Source organism: Notolepis coatsorum, assembly GCF_963971535.1.
Source record: "Notolepis coatsorum genome assembly, chromosome: 15".
In the NCBI taxonomy this organism is placed as follows: domain Eukaryota; kingdom Metazoa; phylum Chordata; class Actinopteri; order Aulopiformes; family Paralepididae; genus Notolepis; species Notolepis coatsorum.
Genome location: NC_140179.1, coordinates 46,298,235 through 46,316,282, shown reverse-complemented (window position 1 = coordinate 46,316,282; position 18,048 = coordinate 46,298,235). Strand labels below are relative to the sequence as shown.

Here is an 18,048-nt window from a genome sequence, read left to right as displayed (position 1 = left end):
TTTTTTTGTACACATTATAGATTTACCAAATAAATACAATAGTGATTTACAGTATTCCTGTTTGTTCTCATACACACATAGTGTGATATAGAGATAGAGATACTGGAGTGAATCACCATTTGTAAATTATGTAATGGAATATTATAGAGAATTATGGTTCGGTGTGTACAGAAAAAAAAACAGAAATTATGTTATATGGGGTGTTCCTGCTGTGATGGAAATTGTGTTTTCCTGACCTGGAAACGTTTTGGAAAATAGCACATAGTACATTTGGAAATGTATTAATCACCTTTATTTCAATAGGTCAAGTGTTAAATGTCTTTCTCTCTCTCTCTCTCTCTCTCTCTCTCTCTCTCTCTCTCTCTCTCTCTCTCTCTCTCTCTCTCTCTCTCTCTCTCTCTCTCTCTCTCCTCCTAGGTGGGTATCTGTGGTCGGACGGGTAGTGGGAAGTCATCTCTCTCTCTGGCTTTCTTCAACATGGTGGATATGTATGAAGGTTAGTCTCTTTCTCATCACACACATACGCACATACGCACATCTTTCCAAAAGAAAAGAGGCCTAGAAGCGTGGCTAACGCTAATGGCACGCATACCAGAGGCTAACTGCCTACGAAAACAGGCACAGAGGCACTGAAAGAGGATTTCACCCGTCTAATGAACACACTAGACTAGACAAATATCAAGATGTATCCATCAGTGGACCAATTGCATGCTTTTGCAGAGGACAAGAAGCCTTCAGTCGACTCCTTCAGACATTAAGCACCCCCACATGCACCACATGCACCACATTTTTTTTTTCGACCAATAGTCGACTAACGGCAAATTTTGGCCAATCATAGTCGACCATCCAAATCCTTAGTCGGGGACAGCCCCAGTGCACGCACACACACAGTGAAATATTTAAGGCATCTCTGTCATTTCTCTTGCTGTCTTTCTCTCTCATGTCTGCACATCCATCCTTCTGTGAATAGAGGCCTCTCAAAACACCCTGATAGATCATGATGTGAAAGATCATGGACGTCACATTGCACACTTGTTCCTTTCTTCACTTGAAGGCAAGATCTTAGGCATCTGTTTCATATGACATCATCCGGGTGAGACGTGGTGACAGTGACCATGACTCCTCCTGTGTCATGTAAACACAGGAGGTATGAGCTTAAAGGCGCGTTACATTCAAAATCGGAAGTTGGACGTTCGTTTGTTTAATATTACTGTTCTAATTAATTGTTTTCTCTTTAGAGACAAAGATATCTTGGCAGGAATAGTTCAAGCACTTAAAACTCAAATGTGTCTTAAGCTTATACTTCCTGTGTTTACATAATACAGGAGCCATGGTCAGTGTCACCCCGCCTCGCTCTGATGATGTCATATTAAACAGATGGATTAAACAGCCTCACTTGTTCTACGCTTAGCTTTCATAAACAACTTTTGGCTCTCTGTATCGCAAGACTTAAAAACTACATTCTAGAATTCTATGGAATATTCAATAACCACTGGTGGGAGGGCTGGAACACCACAGCTAAGCAGATAATTTCTAGTTTCAAACAGCGCTCGTGAGTCGGACAGACCGGTATGCGCCCATGTTTTATTTATTTCTGGAGCATTTATTTATCCACTCTGGTTGGATGGTGTATTGCACTTGCTGTATAATAACAATCCATTTGAATCTAATCTCATTTTGAGATCAGTCGCTAATTGCTTCCGCACTACCTGTTGAATGGATCAGCAATGGTGCAGATGCAATGCCAAACAGATTATTATAATTATTTTATTCTCTTTCTCTTTCTCTTTCTTTCTTTCTCTCTCTCTCTCTCTCTCTCTCTCTCTCTCTCTCTCTCTCTCTCTCTCTCTCTCTCTCTCTCTCTCTCTCTCTCTCTCTCTCTCTCTCTCTCTCTCTCTCTCTCTCTCTCTCTCTCTCTCTCTCTCTCTCTCTCTGTGCGCATGCGTGTGTATGGTGGAGCGTGTTTGAGCAAGGTGCGGAGAGTGAGTTTCCATACCCAAAGCAAAGTGGGGTGGGGATCAGACCGTCGGTTCTTACCTGGGTGGCCAACAACCACTACAGGGTCTAGGATCGCTATAGACTGGGTCACCTTCCGGTCGGATCGCATAGATGACAGTAAGACCATGGTAATGGCCGCCGCGTTCGGCTCAATGTACAGTCAGGCCACTATAAGCTGAAACCGAATGAGTTAGTAAGCGAGTAGTGTTTCTGTGATCTGTGTTTTTGAAAAGAAAATGCCGGGAAGCAGAAAGCTAAGGCTTGTCGGTCCAGAGGAGTCTGGATGGTAAAGCCTAGGGGTGGGAAGGGACCTAGCCTGGAACTGCGCCCTGGTAAGGGAGGTTCAAAGGGTCAAAGCGAAAGCGGCACGTACAAGACCTGGTGGACCAGGGCGTGCTGGTAGAGAGCTGCAGTCCGTGGGCGTCTCCAGCCAAGATCTTCTCCTCGCTCGACCTCACCGCCGGTTACTTCCAGGTGGCGGTGAAAGAAGAAGATCAAGAGAAGACGGCCGTCACGACGCCCTTCGGCCTCTACCAGTGGACCCGTATGCCCTTCGGCTTGTGTAACGCACCCGCAACCTTCCAGCGGTTGATGACCGCCGTGCTGGGGGACCTGGCCTTCGACGTCCTGCTTGTCTATTTAGACGACGTTTTAGTGTTCGCCAGTGACTTCGAGAGCCATTGCCAGAAGTTAGACCTGGTGTTTGGACGGCTGCGGGAGCATGGGCTCAAACTCAAGCCCCGAAAGTGCTTCCTTCTGAAGACCGAGGTCAAGTTCCTGGGACACGTCGTCTCCGCAGCCGGCATACAGGTCGACACCGACAAGGTGAAGGCGTTGGAGGACTGGCCGGCGCCACGCTCAGCGAAGGAAGTAAGGCAGGTGATCGGGTTCCTGTCCTATTATTGGCGGTTCGTGCCCCGCTTCGCCCAAGTGGCCCAGCCACTGCATGCCCTGATGGGGAAAGAAAAGAAGGGGTTCGTTAAAGGCCGGCCCGAGGCCTTCAAGTGGACTCCGCAGTGTCAGTCGGCCTTTGATCATCTGCGGGAGTGCCTCTTGACGCCTCCGGTGCTGGCCTACCCCGACCTCCAGCTCCCCTTCATAGTGACCACAGACGGGAGTTACATGGGACTGGGAGCGGTACTAAGTCAGAAACAAGAGGGCGTGGAGAGAGTCATCGCCTTTGCGAGCCGAGGTCTGCGTGGGTCCGAAAGGAATGACCAAAATTACAGTGCATTCAAGCTGGAACTCCTCGCCCTGAAGTGGGAAGTCACTGAGAAGTTCCGAGACCTCATGATGTACGCCCAGTTCACCGTGATCACCGACCACAACCCGCTGAAGCATCTCGGCACGGCCAACCTGGGAGCAGTGGAGCAGCGCTGGAACGCTCAGCTCGCGGAGTACGACTTCGTGGTACAATACAAGCCTGGTCGACTCAACCAGAACGCCGACGCCCTGTCTCGCATGCCGATGCGGTCAGAGCCTGAAGTGGAGGACACCGAGAAAGACTTCCTAACGATACCCGCGACCGGCACTCACACCCGCCAGGGTCTACCGGAACGGACCGCCTCATTGTGCGCCCCCGCCTCAGTCGCCCGCGATGGCTATGTCATGGTCCCAGCGGAGGAAGTACGGGCCCTGCTGGGTCCCGAGAGACCGACCGAGACGTGGGAGGTCCCAAGTGTCAGTGCACGTCAGATAGCGGCACAGAAGGGGAACAGCGGATATGACTGGGCGGAAATGCGGCAGCTACAGGCGGACGATCCCGAGTTGGGTCCTGTGTGGCGGGCGGTGACACAGGGAGTCCCTCCCACTAAAGTACAGTTGAAAGAAGGAGACCCGAAACTCCGCAAGTTATACGGGCAGTGGGAGCGATTCCGTCTGCACCAACAAGTACTGTTTCGACGCGTCAGTGATCCCCGCGACGGGGAGGAGGTTCTGCAGCTGGTGGTGCCCACGGCCCTGCGACGGAGGATCTACGAGACCCAACATGAAGATGGGGGACACTACGGGGGGCGAGGGACGGTGGACCTGATGAGGCGAAGTTATTACTGGATCGGAATGGCGGAGGAGGTGAAGAGCTGGGTGCAGCAATGCAAGCGATGTGCATTACCCCGGGACGTGTTTCCTAAAGCCCAGGCCCTGATGACCTGCACCAACGTGACGGCACCCATGGAGGTCCTTGCCATGGACTTTACCGTGTTGGAAAGGTCGGCGGGTGGCTACGAGAACGTACTGGTGCTGACTGATATGTTCACCAGATTCACTATTGCCATACCGACCAAAGATCAGACGGCGAAGACCACAGCCGCCGCCATCATCAAGCACTGGTTTGTGTATTACGGCTGCCCTGCCCGACTCCATGCCGACCAGGGGCGAAATTTCGAGTCGAGCGTCATCAAGGAGCTCTGCCGATTGTACGGAATATCCAAAAGCCGCACCACGCCTTACCATCCTCAGGGGAATGGGCAATGTGAGAGGTTCAATCGGACTATGCATGACATGACTGGAATATGGATTATAAACAGTATCACTGGATCATATTCACCCACCCAGTTTTCCCTGTGTGGCTAGTTGGCGACCAGCAGGGGGCGGTGGCAGGCAGTGAGCGTGGATGTCTGCTCTGCACCGGCGGTCTTCAGCCCAGCACGGGAGTTCTTCCCGTCCAGCATCATCCAGCACACGCTCACAGCCCGCTACTGCTTCCTCTGCTGGTCGCCAACTAGCCACACAGGGAAAACTGGGTGGGTGAATATGATCCAGTGATACTGTTTATAATACATATTCCAGTCGGTAGAAAAGGAGAAGCCCGCGTCATTGTCCGAGAGAATATTAATGGAAACTAGTTAGTATGTCTTGGTGCACCAGGGGAGATAAAAGGCAAGTCAGCACTTCTGAATAATAGCCATATTTTCAGGGTGCTACAAGTAGATGTCCCCACAAGGATGAAAATAATTCAGCTTTTTCATGCCTTGTGAGGACATTTGGTCCTCACATCGGTAGGAAAACAAGGAGACACACGCACACACACACACTACAGTTCAGCTGTTAATAATGACACATTTTCATGAGCGGTGTTGGCCCTATAAAGCCAAGCCAGACTGGTATCTGTGTCTCTGACTCAACTGTTGGAGACCAGGGAACATTCTGGGTTGGGCTGACGGCCCAAATAATACACGTATCACAAAGCACCCAAAAATTGCTGGGAAATGTGGAATTTCATAACAGAAAATATGTCTCTCGTTCTCGTTTATTTCCAGGAGTGCTGTTCCATCTGTGTCCATAGCTAGGAGCCCTAGTGGAAGGAGAACGGTTGCTATGTTGTGATGTAGTTATTTGCATATATCAAGGAAACTATAAAAAAGGAAGGGTCGTCATGTCACTGTGTAGCGTATGCACGCACATTGGTGCCAAGTGTGGAAATCATTGTCAATTTGTTACTTTGTTAACTAGCTAATGTTTTCTCAGATAGCTTGTATATTTAGAATTTGAATACAGGATTCAATAGAACTAAGACAGACAGACAGACATACAGACAGACAGACAGACAGACAGACAGACAGACAGACAGACAGACAGACAGACAGACAGACAGACAGACAGACAGACAGACAGACAGACAGACAGACAGACAGACGCACGCACATACACACAGGATGCCAACAGCGACCCTGATCTGACTCCTCTACCGACGTCATGGACAGGTCACTGTGGGGACATGGGACCATATCTCTCTCCCTCTCAATCTCTCTCTCTTTCCCTCTTTTTCTCTTTCTCTCACTCTCTTTCTCTCCACTCTATCTCTATTTCTGTCCTTTCTTTCTCTCTGCTCTCTTTCTATTTTCTCTCTCTCTTTCTCTCATGTTTCTCTGCTCTCTCTTTTTCTCCACTTTCTCCCTCTCGCTGTTGAATAGGAAAATAACTGAGGTTAGAGGACATATCAGACACACACACACACACACATACACACTCATGTAAATAAATAAATGAATGAATGAATAAAGTATCAAATACATGTGTTTTTTCTGTAGGGAAGATCATCATTGATGGGATTGACATCTGTAAGCTGCCCCTGCAGACGCTCAGATCGCGCCTCTCCATCATCATGCAAGACCCTGTGCTGTTTAGTGGCTCCATAAGGTAGGTCTGGTACACACACACACACACACACACACACACGCACACGCACACGCACACGCACACGCACACACACACGCTGTGCTCAGTGGCGGCTAGGGCTGTACCGAATAGTTCGAAGCTTCATTCATATTGTTGACATTTGAATTCTAAATCAACATTCACATTTTTATTTTATTAAATGTTTATGACATATGTCCAAAATTCTGCTGCTAGTCCTGGCACCACATCACCCCCACCCTCATCCACCTCCACTGGCTTCCAGTCAAGTCCTGCATAAATTTTAAGATCCTCCTCATCACCTACAAATCCCTTCACTCCCTTGCCCCCCGGTACCTAGCTGACCTCCTCCATCCCGCCCCGGAGGCTGCGGTCCTCTGACTCCAGTCTCTTCTCCATCCCCACTACCAACCTGCGCACTGTTGGTCCCAGAGCCTTCTCTGTTGCCGCACCCACCCTCTGGAACTCCCTCCCTCCAAACATCCGTAGTCCTACATCCCTGCACTCTTTCAAATCCCAACTCAAAACTCACCTCTTCACCACATTTATAAATGATTTCCCTCTTTTCTTTTCTTTTTTTACTTTGTTGTTACGGTGTTCCCCTGATCCCCTTCCCCTAGCTGCCCCCTCTTGTTAAGCACCTTGGGTCTCCTGAAAGGCGCTATATAAAGAAATGAAGCAGATTCCCCTTGTGCTTCTTGCTCCTTCACCACCATGGACAGCTCACGTCATGGTGCTGAGAGAGACACTTCAGACACTTTTCATTCCCAAGCAAAATATCGCATTGCTTTTGTTGTTAAGTTAATTTGAGGGAATTGTTTAACCAGTTTTTATGTCAGCTGATAGATAACACATACAGTAGTGCTATTCTACTTCCTTAGGTGCTTAAGGAAGTTCAACGTGAGTCAGAAGATCCTCAATAACTTCTACTCATGCACAATAGAGAGCATCCTGACTGGCAATATCACCTCCTGGTTTGGGAATAGCACTGCACAAGACCGTAGCAGACTACAGAGAGTGGCCCGTTCAGCCGAACGCACAATTGGAGGGGGGCTTCCCACTCTCCAAGGCATTTACAACAAGCGGTGCATGGGCAAGGCGAAGAGAATAATCAAAGACTCCAGCCACCCAAACAACTGCCTCTTTGAACTGCTGCAGTCAGGCAAGCGATACCGGAGTCTCATGGCAAGCACAGAGAGACTCAGAAGGAGCTTCTATCCCCAGGCCATCAGGATGCTCAATGAACAATGATTGCTCAATGAACAAGGCTTGAACAATGAACAATCGTAACAACCATCAAATGCACTCACAGCACACACATCCACACGCACACACTCACTTTAAACAAACAACTCACTGCTGCACCCACTTTACCCACTTTAGAACACCTAAACACACTTTATATTTATTGGCAAAGAATTTGCACTACAACCCATACCTCATTACACCTTACTGTAAATTGTACCTAAATTGTACCTCATCCCATTTCTGCTTTGTACTGTATAGTATATAGTATATTGTATTCTCTGCATTGCACTCTGCATTGTACATTGTATATATGTATATATTGAACACTTTTTGTCTACGTACTTGACTTCTATTTTATACTTACTATACTTTTATACTTATCTATTTTTATCTAGCACAATCTCTGGAGCAAAACAGAAAGAAGCATTTTATATAAAAGTATTCTGTACTTCTGTATGACAACTAATAAAGAAACTTGAACTTGAACTTGAACTTCAATGCAGACTAATAGTTCCAAAGCAAATGTGTTTCAGTTTTTAATTAAGGGAATTGTTTCATAAAGTGCTCACATAAAGTGTGAAAGTGCTCATAATAAGTGTGGGATGAACTGTATATTTTAACATCCATAAAAAACGTCTCTCGGAATTTGGACAGAGGTTCCTAGACTACTGTCACGAAAATAGCGCCAGCATCTGCGCTTAGATGTGATCTGAGCGGGAAGAGGTGCAGCAGGCGTGATTTCGTGTCAAAATGGATACCAAAATTGCACCTCACCAGTGGACATGGATTGTTCTGTCTCTGCAAAGTCGGCACAGGCAGGTTCCTTTCGAGCCACAAAATCACCAAACAGGCGCAGGTAGAAAGAATCTGCCTTGCACTTGACGAAAGGCTGCCATCCGCCTGTGCCTGCATTTCTGTGCCAGTAGGAAGACAGAGCGCCTATGTGTGTGTGTCCATCTGACCCGCCAGAAGAAAGCAGGCTGCAGCCCACACTGAGCCTCACCCTGCACCGGATACACACGTCAAAATACAGTACGACATCAGAGAATGAGTTCTTTGCATGTTTTTGACCCTTGAGTGAGGCAGAGGTCAGGTCCCAGCTGTGTGTGTTATTTAAACCACAGTGGGACGCCGACAGAGACAGTGATCTGACTCCTCTGCCGACGTCACGGACAGGTCGCTGTGAGGACATGGGACCATTATCTCTCTCTCTCACTCTCTCTTTATCTATTACCCACTTTATCTCCTCTTTCTCCCCCTCTCAATCTTTTTCTCTTTAGCTTACTCTCTCTCTATTTATCTATTTCCCACTGTATCTCCTCTTCCTCTTTCTCTCCCTCTAAATCTTTTTCTCTTCATATATATATTTCTCTTTCTCTCCTCTCTCTCTCCCTCTCTCTCTCTCTTTATCTATTTCCCTCTTTCTCTCCCCCTCAATCTTTTTCTAGTTATCTCTCTCTCTCTCTCTCTCTCTCTCTCTCTCTCTCTCTCTCTCTCTCTCTCTCTCTCTCTCTCTCTCTCTCTCTCTCTCTATTTTTTTTCTTTTTCTCTGCTCTCTCTCTTTCTCTCCACTCTCTCCCTCTCACTGTTGGATAGGAAAATAACACGATAGAGGACATAATAAGACACACACGTTTCCTTTTGAAAGTGGTTACTACTTTGCATAACAATAGCTCAGGTTGTCAAGTGTGTTCAAATACTACAGTTCGACCATTCAACACAAAACCTGTGAATGAAGTGTTACATTCCATTCCTAGAGGCAATTAGGCATCGTCTTTATTCGCGAGGGAAAATGTATGTGCATGCGCGGGAGCATGTGCACGCGCGTGGCATCATTAAAACACAGTGCAACCCCTTATGAAATCACCACTGCATATACGTATAAGTTCAAGTTTCAAGTTAAAGTTTCTTTATTAGTTGTCATACAGAAATACAGAATACTTTGCATGAAATGCTTCTTTCTGTTTTGCTCCTGAGAGTGTGCTAGATAATGACAAGATAGTATAAAAGTATAATATAAGTATAAAATAGAAAGTCAAGAAGTCAAGTACGTAAACAGTGTAAACAACAAACATTTTCAGTATACCTATATATATAGTATGTACAGTATATACAGTGCAGGTACAGTACAATGTAGAAATGGTGAGGTATAGCTTAGCTTGTGGTGCCACCTTGTGGTGGTGAGGTGCAATGATGTGCAATAAGGAATAGGGAATGAGAGTGATGTGCAATTTCCTTACCAATGATATAAATATAAATATAAAGTGTAAAGTGTGTTAGTGTCTAAAGTGGTAAAGTGGGTGCTACAGTGTGTTGTTTATTTAAAGTGTGTGTGTGCTGTGGGTGTGTTGATGGTTTGTTATTGTTCATTGTTCATTGTTCATTGAGCATCCTGATGGCCTAGGGATAGAAGCTCCTTCTGAGTCTCTCTGTGCTTGCCATGAGACTCCGGTATCGATTGCCTGACCGCAGCAGTTCAAAGAGGCAGTTGTTTGGGTGGCTGGAGTCTTTGATTATTCTCTTGGCCTTACCCATGCACCGCTTGTTGTAAATGTCTTGGAGAGTGGGAAGCCCACCTCCAATTGTGCGTTCGGCTGAACGTGCCACTCTCTGTAGTCTGCTACAGTCTTGTGCAGTGCTATTCCCAAACCAGGAGGTGATATTGCCAGTCAGGATGCTCTCTATTGTGCATGAGTAGAAGTTCTTGAGGATCTTCTGACTCACGTTGAACTTCCTTAAGCGCCTTAGGAAGTAGAGGCGTTGCCCTGCCTTCTTGATAACACTGTCAATGTGTGTGGTCCATGTCAAGTCCTCAGATATGTGGACTCCGAGGTACTTAAAACTGTTCACTCTCTCAACCGGTGCCCCGTCGATGCTGAGGGGGCTGTAGTCCCTGACCCCCGACCTCCTAAAGTCCACAATCATCTCTTTTGTTTTGCTGACGTTCAGGGAGAGGCTGTTCTCTTGGCACCATCCCGCTAGAACCTTTACCTCTTCCAGGTAGGCCCTCTTGTCGTTTGCAGAGATCAGGCCCACCACTACTGTGTCGTCAGCAAATTTGATAATTGTGTTGTTGTTCCGCTGTGCCACACAGTCATGTGTGTACAGGGAGTAGAGGAGGGGACTCAGAACACAGCCCTGGGGGGCCCCTATGTTGAGGGTGATGGATGAGGAGGTGCAGTTGACCCACTGGCAGAGGTCATAGTTCAAGTCCAGGTCCCTGAGCTTGGCTATGAGTTTGGAGGGGACTATGGTATTGAATGCTGAGCTGTAGTCGATGAATAGCATTCTCACATAGTTCCCCTGCCTCTTGTCCAGGTGTGATGCTGCTGTGTGCAGCACATGGGCTATGGCGTCCTCCATGGACCTGTTGGGGCGATATGCAAATTGCAGGGGGTCCAGGTTGATGGGGAGGGAGGAGCAGATGTAGCCCTTCACTAGCTTCTCAAAGCACTTCATGGCTATGGAGGTGAGAGCTACAGGGCGGTAGTCGTTGAGGCAAGCAGACTTGGATTTTTTGGGTACAGGGATAATGGTGGACTTCTTCAGACAGGTGGGGATGACAGCCTGTTCTAAGGACAGGTTAAATATGTCAGTGAATACCGGGGCCAGTTGGTCGGCACAGACTTTTAGGACGCGGCCGGGGATACCGTCCGGTTCTGCTGCCTTCCTGATATTCACTTTCTTAAAGGTCCTCCTCACCTCATGTTCTGTTATTCTGAACACTGAGACTCCATCGGCAGTGGTTTGTAGGCTGGTGTTGTTATTCACCACCTCAAACCTCGCATAGGAGGTATTGAGATCATTTGCCAATTGGATGTCACTGTTCAGTTTGAGGGAGGTGCCTTTGTAATCTGTCATCGTTCTGAGGCCCTGCCACATACCTCTAGAGTCAGCCTGTTCATATTGAAGTTAAATTTTATCCCTGTAGCGCCTTTTTGCCTCTATTACTGCTCTCCTTACGTTGTATCTCGCCACCTTGTGGTCATTCATGTTGCCTGTCACAAGTCCGGCATTGTATACTGAGGTGCGCGCTTTCAGAGCTTCGCGGACGGATTTGTCTACCCAAGGCTTTTGGTTTGGGTAAACTCTAATTGTGGTAGAGGGGATTGTTTCTTCTACCAAAGTACAAACAAAGTCCAGCATTGTCTCCATGTAGTCATTAATATTGTCTGTGTTGTCGCGGAACACACTCCAGTCTGTACATTCAAGTGCAGCTTGGAGCATCTCCTCTGATTCTCCAGACCACCGCTGCACATCTCGCATTACTACAGGAACGCGCTTGAGACTTTGTTTATGCTGAGGCAAAAGGAAGATGGCGTCATGATCTGATTTGCCGAAATCGCTAGTAGCTTGAGACTTGTACCCGTTCTTAAATTGCGAGTAGCAATGGTCTAAAATATTCCCGCCTCTGGTGGAACAAGTCACATGCTGATCGAAGTTTGGCAACACTTTTCTCAGATTAGCGCTATTAAAATCACCCACAACCACAATAGCAGTGTCAACGTTAGCTGCTTGAAGTTTGTTTACCACGTCGTGAAGCAAGGACAGCGCGACTCCAGTGTTTGCGTGAGGGGGAATATACACTCCGACCAGAATGACCGACGTTAATTCTCTTGGGAGAAAGAATGGCCGGCACTTGATGGATATATACTCCAGGTTTGGGGAGCAGTGGTTTGAAAGCTCCTTCACGTTGCCTGGATCACACCAATTGTTATTCAGCATGAAGGCTATCCCACCTCCCCGCTTTTTACCGGAATCTTCCTCTGAGCGGTCTTTTCGGTGAGTGAAAAAATCGGCCGGTTGAATGGCGTGATCAGTGTACAAGTATAAGTACAAGTATAAGTCTTTATTTGTCATCAGATTAACACACACACACACATGCGATGAGCGACCCACAGGAACACACACACATGCACTGAGTCACGAGTCGTGAGATGTGTGTGTGTGTGTCATTTTGAGATCAGTTGCAAATCGCTTCCTGTTGAATATATCAGAAAGGGATCAGATGCCGAACCACGGCTGTTTTACACACGCCTCATTCGCCTTATAAGGAGTTGGCGGGCGTGTCCGTATGCAAATGAATTGGGCGCAAACGCACATTTCAGTTCAAGAATGAGTGGGATTCATCATGCAAGACACCTGGGTAAGCACATATTTGGACGTTAAGAACGGCTTGATGAATGTGGCGGTGGCTTTTCTTATTGTTCTCTTAACAGACAGGTAAGCCCAATGGATGATGAGGCCCAATGGACCTCATGGACCTCATTCTCAAACATTTTCTTAAGTGTCTTCTGAAATATCTTTGTAAGACCAAGCCTAAGAAAGATCCCTGCCGGATTCATGAACGCATGGACATGTGTTCTTAAACAGCGAAAGTGTTCTCAGCTGTGTTCCACTGAATGAGGAGGATTCTTAAATTGAATGTGCATTCTCGTACACCTGATTTTGCATACATAAACACCCTGCCAGCTCCTTATAAGAGCATGCAACTACAGGACTGTGTGCACACAGGATCCACAGGCAACGCAAAAGCAATTTGTTGAGTGCAATGGTTTAATATCTGAGCAAAAAGAGAGTTGTCTGGCCTTTAATAGGCACACACACACACACACAGTGTTCTATTCTGATCTAAATGTGTTTTCCTGTTGTAGATTTAACCTGGATCCTGAGAGAACGTGTACTGACGGCATCCTGTGGGAGGCGCTAGAGATCGCTCAGTTGAAGAATATGGTCAAAGCTTTGCCTGGGGGACTAGGTACAAACATAATAAGTATATTAGAACCTGTGTGTATGTATGTATGTATGTATGTATGTATGTATGTATGTATGTATGTATGTATGTATGTATGTATGTATGTATGTATGTATGTATGTATGTATGTATGTATGTATGTATGTATGTATGTATGTATGTATGTATGTATGTATGTATGTATGTATGTATGTATGTATGTACTATACATGTGTGTGTGGCATGTGTGTGTGTATGTACTGCAGTGTATGTGTGTATAATATATATATATTAGTGCTGTCAATCGATTAAAATATTTAATCGCGATTAATCGCATTATTGTCCATAGTTAACTCGCGATTAATTGCAAATTAATCGCATTTAAAAAAAAAAACTACCTTAAACAGATATTTTTCAAGTTCCAAGTTTTAATACTCTTATCAACATGAGAGTCAACAAATGCTTGCTTTATACAGCCATTTAACACAAAAGGATGACCCTCATGCATTGCAAATTTGCATCAAATTCAAAACAGAGTGATGCACAAAATAACTTAAAAGAAAATAATAATTTAAAACAATGAATAAAGTGTGCATGAAATAATAGGGGAAAGAAGACGTTAGGAACTTGTTACATTCACCCACACAAGGGCTGAGTACTTACATCCCCCCCCCCTCTCTCTCACACACGCACGCACACACACACACACACACACACACACACACACACACACACACACACACACACACACACACACACACACACACACACACACACACACTTCAGAAACAAACAGTATCAATGAGAGCATCAATAATACAACTGAGTGAAGTCTAGCAAAAAAAAAAATATATATATATATATATATATATATTTATTACATGGCGTTTTCACATTCGCCGAAATGCTTGCTTGTGATTGGTCAATAGCGCTTGTCAGAGGTCCGTTATTACTCGATAACGGACCTCTGCCGAACAATAATGACCGCTGTGCGCAGCTGTTCGCAATCAAGCCCACTGACACACTGCATCAGTGCAGCCAATCAGACACACCTGCCGGCTGCACTGACAGCGGAGTGTGTGTGACGATGACAGTGGGAGCGACAGAACTGCGTCTCGTCTTGTCCATGTAAAATGAATTAGGTATATTGTTAGTAAGTTAGCCATGTAATAAGCGGGATAATGTATAGCTATACTCGTTGTCATTGTCGCAAAATAATTTACCTTCACTGACGTTTAAAACACCTCGGCGAGGCGCCTCGGTATTTTAAACTCTGTGTCGGTCAATTATTTAGCGACAATGACATTATCCCTTACATATTTATTTTTTTCTTAAAAGTTAATCGTGAGTTAAAAAAAATTGTGGCGTTAATAGAATCGGGCGATAACGCGTTAATACCGCGTTAACTTTGACAGCCTTAATATATATATTTACTGTGTGTATGTGTGTGTATGTATGTGTGTGTGTTTATATATTTACTGTGTGTGTATATATATTTATTGTTTGTGTGTATATATATTTACTGTGTGTATATAATATATTTATTTATTGTGTGTGTTTATATATGTATTGTGTGTATATATTTACTGTGTGTGTATATACAGTATATATTTATTGTGTGTGTGTATTATATATGTATTGTGTGTGTGTGTATATATATTTATTGCGTGTGTGTGTGTGTGTGTGTGTGTGTGTGTGTGTGTGTGTGTGTGTGTGTGTGTGTGTGTGGTGTGTGGTGTGTGTGTGTAGATGCAGTGGTGACGGAGGGAGGAGAGAACTTCAGTGTGGGGCAGAGACAGCTGTTCTGTCTGGCCAGAGCCTTCGTCAGGAAGAGTAGCATCCTCATCATGGATGAAGCCACAGCATCCATAGACATGGCCACGGTGAGCGTGTGTGTATGTGTGTGTGTGTGAGTGTGTGTGTGTGTGTGTGTGTGTGTGTGTGTGTGTGTGTGTGTGTGTGTGTGTGTGTGTGTGCGTATGCACAGATATGTGTGCATGCGTGTGTGCGTGTTTGTGTCCCCAGTGGTCACACATTGATATTGCAGTCCCGACAAAGTGCCATGGTTCCACTGGACATAGTGTTATATTATTCTTATATATAATTCTGAGCTTATTCTCAGTATCAAGTGTACCTTTTGTGATTCAGGGGAACCTACCCTTTATTTCTGGTGCAGTGTAAAGTCAACCTCATACATTACCTTTGTGTGAATGAATATACAATATCTGACATAAAAATTAAATAAAACGCCCAGTGAGAAAACCATTTTTGTAACTCTCCACATGGACAGTTCTATTTAGGTGTTTTCAACCTCCATGTGCGGTTTGGTGCAAATACATCTTTTCCTCTGTGAGTGACAGACATTTATTTGGATATTGTTCTGGGCGTTTTTTAGCAGACATACATAAATACATACATGTTGGTGTTGCCTTCATATTTGGACCAGTATATCCCTGCAATTTACCCCCCCCTCCACACACACACACTAGAGCTGTCCCCGAAGCCTGTTTTTAGGATTCGAACTTCGGCAGGGTTTTTCAAACGGACCTTCGAACCATCATTTTTAATCATGTGAGAGAGAGAGAGAGAGAGAGAGAAAGAGAGAGAGAGAGAGAGAGAGAGAGAGAGACACTCACACACACTAACCCTCACTGTAGGAGAAATAAACCTCTCGGGGACCAGCTTGGTTGACATTAGCAGCTAACGTTAGTTTAGGTCATCGAACTGTCACATGGTTGCTCCTAAATAATCTTACCGGTTCAGTACTGTCGAGTCTTACTCTTGCGCATATTGCTGCGGTCAAAATGGTTAGTAAAAGTAGTACCTACTTACTGGTCACAGGAGTCTTCAATAACGTTTGCATGGTAATCCATTTTACAACACAATACATTTGTTGAAGCAACATCTTTGTTGGCAGACGGCTCCTGCTATCTTAACGCTAGCAAGCTAAACGTGCATAGCATTCTGATTAGGGATGCTCGATATTGGCCAACTCTTAATTTCCGATACCGATATCAACCGATACCGATATATGCAGGGTTTCCCCCGCCAAAAAACGGAATAATTTCAGGTAATTAACATTACATAATGTCTTGTTGTGGAATTAACATAACATTATGCATACTTTTGACAATACATAAAATCTGAATTTGTTCTTACTTGCTTGCCTGGGTAAATAAAAGTTATAGAAACGTAAAAAAAAAAAAAAAAATTGAAAACCGATACCGATATTTTCCGATATCACATTTTAATGCCAATGTTTTTGTGTCAAATAAATAAATAAATAAAAAAATTTAAACGGGAAAAAAGCGGAGGTTCAAACCCATTAATTAAGATTTGAGTGCCAACGTTAACGGACGAAGGTCCGCACCTTGGAACGTTTGGCCTCAGCCCTAACACATTCAAGCTGCGCAATAAATTGTATTGTTGTCAGATCATTCAACGCAAATCCTTCACTATGATTGTCATCATCACTGTCCCAGCATTCTGGCTCAGAGTCCTTTTCATTTATATTTTCTGGATCATCCTCAACATCCACAACAAGTTCCAATGCTTGTTGAACATTATACCTCTGTGTGCGTCTGTCTGTCTGACGGCCCAATCTGCAGAGTGCACTGGAGTATAGAGAAACATTAAGAATTATCCTCCCAGCCCACCTGACCATTTGTAGCATTTCCATTGGCTATAGGCTAAAAGCTCTGTGACAGATATAGATAGATATATACAGCAGATTAGATGCAGTCTGCATTCAGAAGATAAAACCACCAATCTAGATATTTCATGTTTCTATGTACATACTTCCGCACACTGCCAGCCAGCCTGTGGGCGATGGAGAGATACCCTTTCAATTGACGGAGAGAAGAGAATACAATAAAGCGAGTCTTTATCAAAAACGGTTCCAAAGATATATAATGTTTTGCCAACCATGTCTAGTGCCGCGTGGGCGTAACACTCGGCTTTAGAGGTTTAAAACAATCAACAAAATCATTTGATTGCCCAAATAATTATTATTAAAACAGACTTCCTCTCTCTGTGCTCCCTCCCAGGAGAATATCCTACAGAAGGTTGTGATGACAGCGTTCGCAGACAGGACAGTCGTCACCATCGCAGTAAGTCAATCACTCGCGCCTCCTGGTATTTCTGGTCATTTTGCTGAAGAAAGGGGAAAGCTGTGAACCAGTTCTTCTGCTTCTCAACAGACCACACCCTCAGGCCATGACACACCATTCACATGTTGAGGCAATGGGCAATATTGCCAACAATTATTTAAAGGTGCTATAGATAACATTCAGGAAGTAAGGAGGGGATACATGCACACACCATGTAAACAACAACATTCATTTTGGACCCGCCAATTTTCTTTTAAATGATACTGTACGTTCATTAATCAATATTTTTTTGGGGGGAAAAGCAATACTTTTAGTCTGCATTTCTAAAAGCTCTGTGGATGTAATTTTTTTTTAAATAAATTACAAATATTCGATCTATACCTTTAACGCTGCACTGGGTAGTTTTTGGGAAAAGAAACCTCAGAAAAGTCAAAATAAAGTACGATATATCTTTAGTATTGAATTACGTAATGTCTTACAAGAGAAAAACTGGATCCTTGGAGCACCGTTGGAGCCAGACGAGATGGAGCAAATGTAGGTATTAAGAATGAATATGAGGTAGACTGCAATGGATGCTCTGTAGCATGCAGAAACTGTCTCGTTTTGTAAACGTCAACAATGCCACTGTTGAGACCAAAGGCACTAGCGTGTCTCCACGTTAGTTTAGCTAGATCAGCACTCAAACTGAGGCTACAGCGAGGCAACATTTCTCTGTCATGTTGTACCATTACAGGTTCTCCAGGTCTGAGCTCTCTCTGCATCCATCGTCGGAGAGAGAGACGCCTTATATTATCCTTCCCCTGCATCTTTCTCCAGTACATTTTC

At 44.9% G+C, this 18,048-nt stretch overlaps 1 protein-coding gene across 1 annotated transcript in view; it reads left to right on the top strand.

Moving 5' to 3' along the window:
- abcc9 (ATP-binding cassette, sub-family C (CFTR/MRP), member 9) overlaps window positions 1-18,048 on the top strand; it is a 209,767-nt gene that overhangs the window by 178,966 nt on the left and 12,753 nt on the right. The window contains exons 34-38 of the mRNA XM_084330742.1: window positions 418-496; window positions 6,027-6,135; window positions 13,035-13,138; window positions 14,864-14,997; window positions 17,161-17,223. Coding sequence (XP_084186868.1) covers window positions 418-496; window positions 6,027-6,135; window positions 13,035-13,138; window positions 14,864-14,997; window positions 17,161-17,223 — 489 coding nt within the window. The remainder of the gene's footprint in view (window positions 1-417; window positions 497-6,026; window positions 6,136-13,034; window positions 13,139-14,863; window positions 14,998-17,160; window positions 17,224-18,048) is intronic.